At 38.0% G+C, this 13,929-nt stretch overlaps 1 protein-coding gene across 4 annotated transcripts in view; it reads right to left on the bottom strand.

The window, feature by feature from the left end:
• sh3pxd2b (SH3 and PX domains 2B) overlaps nt 1–12,709 on the bottom strand; it is a 36,276-nt gene extending 23,567 nt beyond the window's left edge. For 3 of the 4 annotated variants that reach the window (XM_028032232.1, XM_028032234.1, XM_028032233.1), the window contains exons 1-3: nt 12,297–12,709; nt 9,677–9,757; nt 1,112–1,187 (exon numbers count right to left, since the gene is read on the bottom strand). In XM_028032232.1, the coding sequence (XP_027888033.1) occupies nt 1,112–1,187; nt 9,677–9,757; nt 12,297–12,368 (229 nt within the window). In that variant the 5' untranslated portion in view covers nt 12,369–12,709. The remainder of the gene's footprint in view (nt 1–1,111; nt 1,188–9,676; nt 9,758–12,296) is intronic. The other variant, XM_028032235.1, reaches the window with a different exon arrangement.
• Between the last annotated feature and the right edge of the window lie 1,220 nt (nt 12,710–13,929).

The raw sequence follows: 13,929 nt of genomic DNA, 5'->3' as shown, positions 1-13,929 counted from the left end.
AGTAGTAGGAAAACCTTATTCCTTATTCCTTCCTGATGTGGAGATAACAAAAGAGTGCAAACATCTTCAGGACTTTAACAAACTTAATCAAGAGGAAAAACCACATCAGTGCTTAGTAATGCTGACCTCGCTCCATGCAGGCTATGTAGGAAATAACTTTCCAAGCTGTGAGGAAATATCAGCAGTTCAGACAAATGCTAGCGTGGAACCCCATAGAGAGAAAAGTGTGATGTGATCTAGGATTACAGGGGACATTCTTCAGAATCTCCACTTAGCATAACGCTAGGTTTTTTTACTATTTTGTCCTGCCAGTTTTTAGTGTACTTAATTCAGATTACTCCTTAACCTTCCATCAACAGTTCTACAAGAGTTATCTGTGCTTCTTTAGAAAGAGAAAAGAGCTGAAGAAATAAGAATGTATAGAAGTCAGTGAAATAAAGGAGAGAAAACAAGGAGGGATGGGAGGAAGCAGGCAGGAATTCCAGAGAAAATCTCCAATTTCAATCTGAAGATCAAGAGAAAAAGATGGCAGCTTAATCCAGGAGAGACTGTTTTATGACAACCATAGAATGAAAATCTGTTTTTTTTTTTTCTTCTATTTTTTCCTCATGCAAACATTACATTTCTGCTGTCTTAGTACAACTTCTATCAATGACTTCCAGACCTGCATGGACATAAAAAGTATCCCGCCACCCCACCACCCAACCCTGCCTGCGTGGTGGGGGATATGTGGGTGGAGCTCATGGATAAGGCCTCTTCCCCTCTCTTGAAGTATTACTTTCAGAAGGATTTAAAAAGTTGGCCATGTACACAGAAAACACAGCAGTTTCTTGTATTGTTAAAAAGGAAAGGCATTATGATTCCTTTCAGACAGTTTTAGGACTAAGTATTGTCAACTACTCCGGATTATACTGACATTTATGTGTGCTTTATGTATTCTTTCTTTAAAGGTTGTCAGTGAGTCACTGTTATGCAATTTATGTTTGCATTTCTCATGGAGTTATCAAAGAAGGATGAAAGACAACTGTGCAGAGAAGACAAATTCATGTGTTTCATTTTATGTATAAAATGGTGAAAATTTAAAGTAGATTGACGTTTATTAGAGTCTCACCTGGTAAGAATGGAATGATTCTGCGCTTTGGGTCCTTCTGGCCTCCCTCCACAGGGAATTTATCCAGCAATTCCATCTGAAATCCCCAAAATGATTAGAACGTTATTGGCACATATAGTGTTTACTTTCACACATACACATATAGGCTGAATAAACAGGGGAGCTGCAGGTGGTGAGGAAGTGATTTTTTATAAATCAGCACTTCCTACAGGGAATTTAGCCAATAGGGGCAGATCTGACAATGATTAGGAATGTACTGAACAGATGGTATGTTTCTTTCCCCTCTGAGCTTCATATGTTGCTGTAGCTGAGTGCTGTTAGCAGCCAGGAACCACTGACATAATGGAATATATCTGTTTCCATCATTTCTCAGAAAAAAACCCAATGAGCTGTGATTCTTTGTTGCTCTAAATCTCTTCTCTTTTTCTTAATTCTTCTATTTCTTAAAAAACTGTAATTCAGCAATTAAAGCCTATCATAAAATATATCTGCATGCAACCTTGATGAAGCCAAAGTTTCAAAAACAAACAAAAGCATAGTTATTTTGGCCCAGACAACTGAAGTACATGTTGAATCCTGATATGATTTCTAACAGAGACTCTGACATAACAATACAGTCTCATCAAATTGGATCATTTAAGAGGTTTTATAGCCACAGATATAAAAATATTTCCAAAACACAGGAGGAAGCACTTTTCAGCTAAACAAATTATTATTTACATACAGAAAGAAAGTTTTTCTAATAATAGTTCATAATGAAAGTTTATTTAGAAACTGTTTCCTAAAAACTACAAAAGCAATTGAGTAAACTATATTCTACACCCTTCAATGACGGAGGATATTGTCAAACTCAGTTAACTACGTACCTTTAGTTTAGTTTTTTGTACTCAGTTTTGAATCATATTCGGCAGATATAGAATATATGCATCTGTTATACAGTCTGGATGAAGCTCTAAAGCACAAATAAAACTTAAATGAAACTGTGACTGATTGGCCAGGTCATTACTGAAAGACAAGTTTTAATCTCAATATGATTCCTTGGATAATTTAAGGCTGGAACAATAGAGGACAGAAACAATGTAGTAAAATCTCAGATCTGAAAAGTTTGTTTTTTTTGCTTTTTGCTTTTAGGTGCAACAAAGATATGCAACAATCAGCTTTGAACAGGTTTACACTGTACAAACATCCATCCTACAGCATGTGGTCTCTAATGAGACGCTGCTGATAAAGTCGGGGCAGAACTCCAGATAAACTGAGATTTCCATCCTACAGACCAATTTTACTAAATATCTACAACAAAAACAGAATTACAATACTAAACCACAGCCTCTATGAAATAAACTTAAGGTCATCTCATCTCAAATCAAGACCACTGGAAGCCGTTATTTCCCTAACCCTAAAATGTGTGTAATCAGAACAAACAGTTTTCATTTATTTATTTATCGAGAAGTATACAAAAAATATGTCTTTTTTAAAATAGTATTAGTAGAGCTAATTAAACTTATCTGTGTATTTAACTTAAGCTGGCATGTTATTATTAACATTAAAATACATTAAGGCTAATCATCATAAATGGAGAGCATTGGAAAACCAAAATAGTGTCAGAAAAAAGAAAGATGTCGACAAAGTATGGAGGGAAAAATGTTTGGCTCGAAAAACATCAAACCGCTTAAGAGTCAGACACTTAGTCAGTGACACAGCACCACCTTAGGAATGCCACCATGGGGCGTGGCGTAGGGGTTAGCGCGACCCGTATTTGGAGGCCTTGAGTCCTCGACGCGGCCGTCGCGGGTTCGACTCCCGGACCCAACGACATTTGCCGCATGTCTTCCCCCCTCTCCTTCCCTGTTTCCTGTCAGCCCACTGTCATATAAAGGACACTAGAACCCACAAAAGACCCCCTGGAGGGGTAAAAAAAAAAAGGAATGCCACCATAAAAACAAAGGCAGCCAGCCAGACAGAGACAAAGAAGATCCAATGCCCCACACAGAGTAATTGTTCCCATGTGTTTAGCTGGGAGTGCAAACACACTCCAGCCTCAGTGTCTCCCCTGAACCTTGTATCTACTCTGTAATCAGAGCCAGTCAAAGGAAAAGAAAAAAAAACATTTGGAGTCAGAGAGAAACATCTCTACAAAATGTCATTTACGCCAAGCGTGCAACATCAAATATTCATGCTCCATGGGAACGCCTTCAGCTGCTAAAAGCACCATGGATGACTTGTTGGTCCTATTACAGCAGTGAGACTTGAGACTTGAGACATGAGACTTGCTTTTTGAGGCCAGATTCAAAACATGAGTGTCATATACACAATAAGTTATTCTGGACTAAACAAATTACATTTTCAAATTACACTGCTGGATACGCTTTTCTGCTTGCTTATTTATTGGTATAATCCCTCTGATGGTGTAATTACACTTACCTAAAAATAGAAGGATATTAACTGCAAATTATGTAAAAGAACCACAAGTCTCCTAACTTTGATAATAATGACCTCTGATTTTTGTATCTACAATTAAAAGGAAATTTGAATTACTTCATGTGGCTCTTAATTCATCATCATTTACTGGTCCTATATGAGGAAACAAAACCCAAAATAATCACCATAACAAAACATATGTCAGCAACTCAGAAAGACAACATGTGGTCAGGGAAGTATTTATAGTTTTAACTTACGATGATAGATAGAGGATCCTGGAAACTTCTAAACTGGTTTTATTTCTGCTTATTCAGAAAGAAACTTACACTTAAAAGGACTCAATTTAGTCAAGTCTGTATCTGTTTTCACTACATCAGCATTTAGGCAGATGCATAATAAAGGTTGTGCAAGACTGTTGAATGAGGGGATGAAGAAAAGCTTCACATCTACAATCTCTTCCAGTTTTCATTTGCATAATAACTCAGACTGTCAATTGGCTTAACTGTCTTTTAAATATACATTTCTGAATTTTGGGTAACTGTAACAAGAAGACGGTTTGATGTAAACCATTCTACTGTAGCTCTAGCTATGTTTGAGGTGGTTGTCCTGCTAAAAAAATAACCTTTGCCTTAGTCTCATCTCTACTGCAGCTTCCCATTAAGTCTGATCAGCTTCTCTGTCCCTGCTGAAGAAAAGAATCATCTGAGGACGATGCCTTCACCACTTTGTTTTGCATGAAACAGGGTTTCCTGCAGAAAACCTGCAAGGTGTTTCACCAGCAGCCCAGTGTGTTGACAGGAAATGTAAATGATGAGCTACAGCCGGTTCACATCTCTGCTGGAATCCAGAGGCAATCAGGAAGATTTAATTTACAAGGGACCAGAAGGGACCAAGATTTTCCGTTCGTGACTGTTGAGTTTGTAATAAGCGCCACAGACTCTGTTTGTTTTGGTGGCTCTGACTTTATGAGACCAGTTTTTCCAATCATTGTCAACACCGGCTGGCCCTCTAACATTTGTTCACTCTGCAACCACGTGCTGAAATCTGCCTGACTAGAGTGTAGCAGAGGTGGAGCAGGAATTTGACATAGCACAGTTTGAGGCATCGTTTCGTGTCAAAACAACTATGTTCTGCATGACCATGAGACGAGCGTGACAACGGTGTCTGCAACAGGGTGAGGCGGCCAACGCACAGACAGGCAGTTGGTGTGATTGGTGCATTCCCCGGCTTTGCACTCTGTTCAACGCATCGTTTATAAATCAGTCTGTGTGAAGTACGCAGCGGAGCGCAGCAAAGACGCATGCAGTTTGTGGTTACTGGTTTTTAACAAGTCCTGCTAGATAAAATGAAAACAAGCAAAGCTTAGCCTGGCGGAGGGACAAGTAAAGCCTGGCAGCTCACCAGGCTTGTAATACACTGGGGGAAACCCTGTAAGGCAGTATTTTGTCTCATCTGACCAGAACAGCTTGTTCCCATGTTTGTTTCCTACGTAGCTTGAGGCAACTTCCAAATAAGACCTCTACTGACTTTATTTCAACATTCACTACCACCACTCCTCCACAAAGGACAATTTTGTGGAGTGTATTGTTATGACCTTGAGCCAGTTGTAACAGAGTGCACAACTAATAGTTGCATTAAAACATTCTCCCGCCTGAGCAGTAAATTCGATGGATCTTTTAGCTGCTTCTCTGACTAGTGCTCTCTGTCCAGTGGATAGTCGTGTCCCAGTGGGTTTGAAGAAATTCCATATTTTTTACATTTTCAGTTAAAAAACTGAACAGTACACAGTAATGTGTCCAAAATCAGGAAATATTCTATAATCACGTTTTCTCCATAACTTTATTCCTGATCTGTCAGTTGTGTTTCTCTGTCTTCGTGAGGCTCCGTGAAGTTTGTTCACCAATGTTTTCTTGTAATCCTCTGAGGCCTTCACAGCAACACAACTGAATTCATACCAAGAATACAATAGACACAGTTGGACTTTTTCCTAATTAGATCAGTTCAAAAGGCAGTGGGTTGGGCTGGATTTTATTTCGTTATCAGAGTAAAGAAAGTTAAATCCAAATTCATTCTTATAGATTTTAGTCATTCAGTACATGACAGTCAGTGATTTAAGTAGAGACATTTTGACACCTGATCACAAAAGCCTCTTCAGTTCCGAGAACCTGAAGAAGCTTTTTCAATGAGAGGTAAAACTCTTCAAAAAACAAAAGTACACCAACCTTCTGTTAAGGCACTTTGGAATACCACTTCACAATTATTTGCTACTTTGCATTAGTCTACTACATAAATTCATTGAAGTTTATAGTTATAACAGAATAAAATATGAAAAGGCCCAAAGCTCTTCCTGTTAATATTAACTTCTAGCCACAAAAATCAAGTTAAGTGTGTCAGTGGTCTCACTAGCACACATATTATTAAAAATAATAAAAAACAAAAATGCTTTGTTGTGGTTTATCTTAAGCATTAGCTGTTTGTTCCAGCTGAGTTGACTGCATGCATTCAGTGACACATCCAGTCTCCGCCCCATCTTGTCTTTGTTATGAGAACCTCAAGCTGAATCATATAAAATGGATGGAAATGATGATGTGGCAATTAACAGGAAGAGTTAAATTTGTCATCCTTTCATCACCATGTTGGCCAGACACCTGGACTGATGTCAGAAGTTATCAACCTTCTGTCTTTGTCTGCTTCATAGTGAACACTGTAAAGCATCCGACTAATAAATTTACTTTACTTCACATAAATTCTGGAATACTATTTCAAAACTAATAAGGTGATGTATTTTTGTCAGTCCACGTCAGCTCAGCTGATTTGAAAGAGTACTCTGCCCAACCACAGACTTGCCAACACAACAGGAAGCAGAATAGCAGGGAGGAGGTGAGGTCACATGGGAAAGTCCCAACTGAAAATAAGTCAGACATGATCATCACATTCTCTGACAGTGGTAGTGGCATATTAATCATAACTGGAAACATGATGAAGAAATAAATGCATTATGCTATTAAAAAGTAATCTTGTAAATAAAAATGAGGACCGAGTTAACGAGTGCAGCTTCCCTGATGAGATTACATTTTTGCTTTATATTAGCTTCAACAGCTACCAACCAAAACAAATAAATAATATTTTAAACTATCACAGAGGTCTGTAAATCCAGTCCTTGAGTTCCACTGTAATTCAACTTTTGGATGCATCCCTGCTCCAACAAACTACAATCCAAAGGTTTTATTACCTCCCTGGCATATCATCAAGATTTGAAGTGATGCCTGGTTGTTAACCATTCGTTTGGTGTTGGAGGACAGTGGCACTCAAGGACTGGAGTTGCAGACTGTATTGTATGGTGTGTCATGACTGCACCAACAGATATCTAAAGGACTGAATGTGTTTTCAGTTGATAATTTTAAAAAAACAGTTTCCAAGCTTGGTATTTATATCAAGTAAGAGTGGTCTGATTTTCATTAAAGTGAACTTGATTTTTCCTCATTTGGCAATACAGTGATGTAGGACTTATCGATGCGATTATAGCAGGTCATTTGGACAGAATTTGTATTGCCTGACTTTCTCCAATGTTGTAAAAGTTATATAATCAAATACTGAGCCTTTGGAGAGAAAGGTCTTCAAAGATATTTGGATTAGGAGAAATGTAAAGCAGGAAGTAAAAGTAAAAAGTATCACACTTCAGCAGGGCTGGTTACCATTATGATGTTATTTTACAGTTTTAAAAAGTAGCAAACTGTTTAAAGTCAATTGAATGAGATGGCAGAGATCATGCTAAAGACAGTGCCGGATTATCTCCTATTTGAAAAGGGTTGTGCAGTGTTACCCCTTCCCCACATGTTGCTGAGCACTGATGGTCTGCTGGCTGAAATAATGCAGTCATGCTCTTTCTCACATTTCAAGCAAAACAGAGTTCACTGTTTGGAAAAAATTCTGCTTGTAAAAACACCCTGTCCAATTAAAGGGTAAGTTCAATGTAGGTGTTTGTTTAACAAGCTTACAGTGATATGACATCTTTCTCTTTCAGTTAGGGAAAATGTTACCAATAACTTTATACTACCTCACTTTAAACCGGAACTAACTCTAAATCAGTTATAATTATCATAACCAGAGAGTCTAATACTTTGAGAAGCAAATGTGAAATGATTATTTGTGCTGTTTATCACCCAGAGAAATACAAGTAATAAATCATTATTTTCATCCTGCTTCTGTTCACTAAGTTAATATCACTGTTAGCTTGTTTATAACTAAAAGGACAATATTACTACATCTCACAGACAGAAAGGTGATCGCACATTTCCAGGCTCAATTGAATGCTATTAGTAATGAAATACCGTCTTTTGCTTAACATTGCATTAGCTGCTTCGGGGAAGCTTTGATGATGCATTACATGACTTTATTTCACTCCTCATGCTTTAACTATTTTAATGAAATTATAAGAATTGAATTCAGTTAGGGTTCACCGTGCACTTTGCTTAAATTGACTGTATGCTCATTAAAAGTTCTTTGCTGGGTATCTTGTAGTCAGTGCTCTCAAAGCTTTGATGCAGCCAGCACCCAAAGATCCATAACCTTCAAAAGAAGAAAGGAAACTATGACACTAATGAGATTTCCTCCTTGTGCAAGAGACACACTGGCAATAGTATGATGTTTGAATGACTTCAGACATTTCTGTGGTCATCAGTGCGGTTGTTCCATTCATCAGTGTCTTCTGTTAACTTCAATGGGACATTTTCAGAGTCCTCACACAGTTTAATTACCAGTGTTATGTGGATGGAGTAATGCAGACGCTGCTTCTATGATACAGAAGGTCAAATGTTGCCAAGTGTAGTGGGTCATTTTCCATTATAAATATATTGACTTTAATGAGATTCCATTATTAATGCATATGACAGTGCACTTACAACAGCTTCAGCTCTTCTGGAAAAAAAAGTCTAAAACATCAATATGTGTGTTTATAGGAATATTTAACCATTAATCCAGGACAACAGATACTGATGTTGGACTAGAAGCCCAAACGTCCCTATGAAGCTGCGATCAGGGCTCTGGGATGCAAGACAGGTTCCTCTACTCCGCACGGTTGTCTATTCTCTCCAAAAAGAGCTTCTTTAAAATTGCCTTCAGTAAATACTACAGTAAAAGAATGCATGATACTGGACCATTGGAGTGATATAGCTTTTAGCACTTTCTGTGACATCTAACATCTTGGGCACCATCATCTGGGTCACAGGTGGGCAGAGACACCCCACCCAGCAAGCTGAATGTCCTTTTGGTATGTAGAGAAAACTACATCTGTCCTATCAATGTTATTAATCTGTAGATGATATTGCAAAGGTGACATTGTGTAGCCCTCAGTCTGAAGTCCATATATTGATAAAATATTCTGTATAAGTCTGCCTTTTTACCATGAGCCAACACTAGTGGAACAAAGAGAGTGCTAATATATAGTAGCTATACAAAAATGGAAACCATAGCAGCTGTAAATAACTCATCCTTTGTAAAAGGATGGGCCTTAAAATGTTGTTTTTGGTACTTGTGATGGAAAAATTACATTAAGGTCACATCTGCTAGTCATGTTATATGAATGATAGTATTTTTTCCACGACATACTAAAACTACTAAAGGGACAGGGGCCAAAACACGTTTCTGAGTTACTGGCTCAGTATGAGCTACTCCACAAGTCTTTAAAGATCTGCTTACTTAGTTTTTCCAAGACCAGAACTAAACTAAGGTAGTCAGCATTTCGAACAAATTTCATGAAACCATAAGATGTGCCAAAACTGTTCCTACTATCAACAAGGGCTGAAAATATTACTGCTTGCTGCAGCTTTTGATCAGAAACTCAGACTAGTGAATTATTTATCTGATCTCAGTGGAAGATGTAAAATATTACATTTTCACAATTTTCTTTTCATGCATTTTTTTTCCAAAGAGGTTATTGTTATTTTAATGTTCCTTTTTTAATTGGGAGGTGTGTGAACAGTGCTATATAAATTTGCATTAAAAATAAAACTTTTTTTCGAATAAAAGCAGTCTATTTGGATTTGCATGTTTAACACTTTTTCAACAAACATTTATTTTAGGATTTTCAATCCAGTCATACAGGTCAGTGTAGTTACACATGCACATACTAACACACTAAACACCCACCTGGAGGTCAAAGAACTTGCTGTAGCGCCTGTAAATAGTTTCTGTACTGCCATCACTCCAGGACACTTTGATGATGTAAACCTTGCAAAGAAAAAGAGGGAGGAGAATTATATTACTGCATAGTGAACTTAAAACATCCCAGTATTTCAAGTTACTTCAAACGATGGACCAAGATAAGTTTTTCAGTGAAACCCCACCTTTATGGTTTTACTATATAGTAGTGTTGTGACTCCTATAGGGCTGAACAGGAAAGACAAGCTGCTCTGACTGACAAAAATCAAGCATCAGTGATTACCATCAGGATATACTATTATTTCACTTCCTATGGTGCTTGAGGCGCTTCGTCCAACACTGAAACATTATCCTGTATAGACACAGCAGATTAGCTTTACCAGACAATCATTATTTTGACACCAAAAGATTAACATCTTTGAAACAAAAACTAGGGAATTAGTATAGATATAACTATATGATGTAAACAACTAAAATGTTAGCTTTATTATATGGAAATATTACAAACACATCTAAGCTAATCACCAGGGTCTGGAGGAAGCAGATGCAGTTTTAGGGAATGCTCTCAACTAATTAAAAAAGAGCAGAGGGGAGGGAGGTGATTGGAAACTCCCTGGTGGCTCACTGTGTCTGGCTGACTGCTGCTGGCCTGACTCCCAGGCCCACTATGGCCTAGCTCTCTCTTGCAGGGCAGCAGTCAGCGATTGCTAAACAGACATGTAGGGGAACCTATTTGATTATACAGAGCTTCACACTGAGTTTATGTCTGTGCAAGAGAGACCAAGCAATTATCCACTATAATAAGAGAGCTAAGGCTTTTAGGCTATATATTTTAGTCTGGTTATCATACAATCACCAAACTAAAGGAAAACATCAACTTTTATGAACTCAACAGAAGTATGAACATGAGCTCATGAGCACACGTTAGCATTCTATGAGATTTAGAGTGTCAGGGGGAACAGAAAAAGCAATAAAACCACATGGTTTGAACTGGAAAGTAGGCAGACAGATGGAGAAGACACGGGGCCAGAAGAGTGCCACGTCCTCCACCACCAACTCACAGCAGTCTACCGCCAGTTTGTCCCAAAGTTTTCACACGTACAGTATATCATGGACGCAAACCAGAACATTCACAGAAGGATGTGTACAGGAACGCTGAACTAACACCAATGCCTGCTATGGTGGCTCTGATTGGGCTTCTGGTCACGTGGTGTCATACGGTTTGCAGTGACTTTACATATGCAGGCAAATGCCTGCCCACGTTGGGCTGTTCCCACAAAACCAATAGAAGCTTCTTTGTTTAAGTAAAGCAGAAAAGTTAGAAATGGGGCTTTGTCTTTTTTGGCATTCCTGTCTATCAAACTATCAGGCTTCTTGGAAGAGAGAAAGAATTGCTTGTATATTTTTGATTGTGCCCCTTCCTCTGCAAAATTACACAATTAATCTATGGTAACAAAATGCTAATCCTCACTAAGCTAGTCAACAAGTAGAAAATAAATAAATACAATATTTATTTGCATAAATCTATTGCAGAAGCAAAAAAAATGAACATGTTCATGCAATGGGCTATAAATGCTGGAAAGATTATAATGATTAGGACCATTGTCCACAGTGACATTGCCGTCAGTGTTACGGCATTAGCACCACTCCTGTGACTTCCTTATCTGTCATGCCTGAAGGCACGAATTGTAGAGTTAATTGAAGGACTTGACGCATGACAAATCTTGAGATGCCACTGCCTAGTGTGTTACCTTGGGGCCTTCCCTATTTGAAACTCTTCAGTTCCCTTTAGCTTTCCCACATTTTTACAACTTTCAAACCTCAAACTTCAATATTTTCAATGGCATTTTACCTGATAGACTAAAACAAAGCAGCTAATAATTCTGAAGTGGGAAGAAAATGATCATTTTCTATTTATTATTACAAAATTAAACTGTGAAAAGTGCTTAACAACCTTCCACCAGTTTGAAACAGATACATTTCCAATAGCTCTGCACATCGACTTACTTCGTATGACCAGAGCACCTTCTTCCACATGTTTACATTGTCCAAATGTTGAAAAGTTCAAAGGGTGTGAATGCTTTTCCAAGGCACTTGGCTAAATGGCTAAAGTTGAAATGTGAGTTAATCTGTCTAGTGTCAATGCTTTACAATAGTAATGTCCAAATAGACAGTCAATACCTGATATTGGGAGTCACTTATATAAGACCAGCAGGTCTTAAAAATTACATGAACCTCAATAACACCAAAACCCATTGAGATTTTTCTCAGCTATACTCAGTGAGTTATTTGGTGGTTTCAAAGGATATAATTCACATACAAGGGCTATTGTCTCTTCCAGTGGTTGTTGGTATCTGAGTGCTATAAAAAGTTTTCCTACATCCCCACTTTTGGTTTTCAGGATTAAATCATACTTAACAACAGTACAAGTCAGGTTAATGTTTAAAACAGCAACAAATGCCAGGAATGTCTAATTGTTTCTTTGGGCTGGCTTGGTAAACTGTAATCTGACACTCTTTGTTGTTACTTTTCCTGACTTTAAAAGAGGCAGAGCAGCGGAATAATCTCGGCGTGTTGCCGCTGGGCTCTTCCAAATAAAGGATCTTACATAGTGTTTGTTGGGACTCCTTCGCTTCTGGACATCTTGCACGGTTACTTCTTGCACGGTGCGCCGCGGCATGATGTCCTCCTCTTCCACTGACCGTTACCACAAAACGCAGAAATCCAACTCCAAGTTTTCTACTAGCGATCACACCCGGTTGGAAAAGTTAACTGTTTCGAGTCTCTCTTTGTCATCCACACAGTTCCAATCCGTCACCTGTGGCGGTAACAAAACCCGTTTTCCGCAAAACTACTGCGTCAGATCTCCTGTACAACATTCAGTCGATTTGTGCATGAAGGTCTTTGGATCCTGGATCTCCTCTTTTCTTTCTTTCCTTCTTGTGCCGTTTCTGGATCCGCTTACGACTTCCCAACCAAACTCCCAGCCTATCCCAGCTCACCCACTCCCCTCTGAGCAGCTGGAAAGCGCTGCTTTGCTCAGTGGACCAGCCCAATGGCGTCACAGTTAACCACATGCTGCCACAGCATTTGTCAGAGAACCTTTCATGTCCGTTTATTCACTTTTTTAAATTTTTACATCAGACATTTTGGCAAAATGTAAATATGGATATGGGTTAAAAAGAAGCGAAGCTCAGATAAAAGAGTAATTGCAGCAATAATCAGGGGCTAGTTTAACGGTACTATTTCAATAGTATGGTCTATGATGCATCATTCAGAACATGTTATTAGGGAACAATATTTGTTCGGGAACAATATTTGTTCGGGAACAATCTTTTCAAGTCTGCGGCCATTCATATTGCTTCTTTGTAACAGACTTTTCTGTTATTTAATTTAAATTTTTTTTCCTTGGATACATCTCCATGTAAACAACATTCCAGTGATTGTGCATGCTGTTTACATCCAACATGCAATAACATGATATAAGTATAAAAAAGTTTTTGATGCTTTTTATGATATTCTCATTCATTGTATTTGCCAAAATGTTAATCTTTAGTTTTATTGCTCCAAGAAATTATCTATTGATAAATGACTGGATTGAGGTTAATAACTTTTGTATTAACCTCAATTCATATGTAGTTTGCAATAAATTATGTGAAATAGCTTTTAATAATTACTTCATATAACTCTATTGTTTACCATATGTTGATATGTTGTTTTTTTCCACACCTTAATTTTGTGATTTTAATTTTAATTTTTTACAAAAGTGCATATTTACATCAGTGCTGACCAAAAGTAAGTTTTTGACCAGCTGCCTCTCATTCTAGGTGGCGGCTGAGGAGATGCTGTGTCCTAATCTAAACATTTCTGCTGCTCCTGTCATTGCTGGGGTCACAGGTCATGCACTCTGCAACCTTTTGCAATTAGATTGATTACTGACACCAATATTGTAAAGGAGTCTTTAAAGAGTCTCATGCTTTTTCACAATTATGTACATTATAAGCATGCATAGACAGAATAAAAGAATAACTTTAAGTGAAATTCTGCTTAGTTCTTGGTAGAACCAATCTCAGATTTAAATACCACTAATTTGCTTTTGATTATTGTGATGTGTTGATCTTTTAATGTCTCTGTGATGGCATTCACAAAGTCCTGTCAGTTTTGTTTCACCATAGCGCCATCTTTTGGTGTTTTGAGCTTATTACAATATAACTGCATATGTGGCAGTTTTTCCATGTTGC

Source organism: Xiphophorus couchianus, chromosome 11 (assembly GCF_001444195.1).
Source record: "Xiphophorus couchianus chromosome 11, X_couchianus-1.0, whole genome shotgun sequence".
Classification (NCBI taxonomy): domain Eukaryota; kingdom Metazoa; phylum Chordata; class Actinopteri; order Cyprinodontiformes; family Poeciliidae; genus Xiphophorus; species Xiphophorus couchianus.
This window is presented reverse-complemented; position numbering and strand designations above follow the sequence as displayed.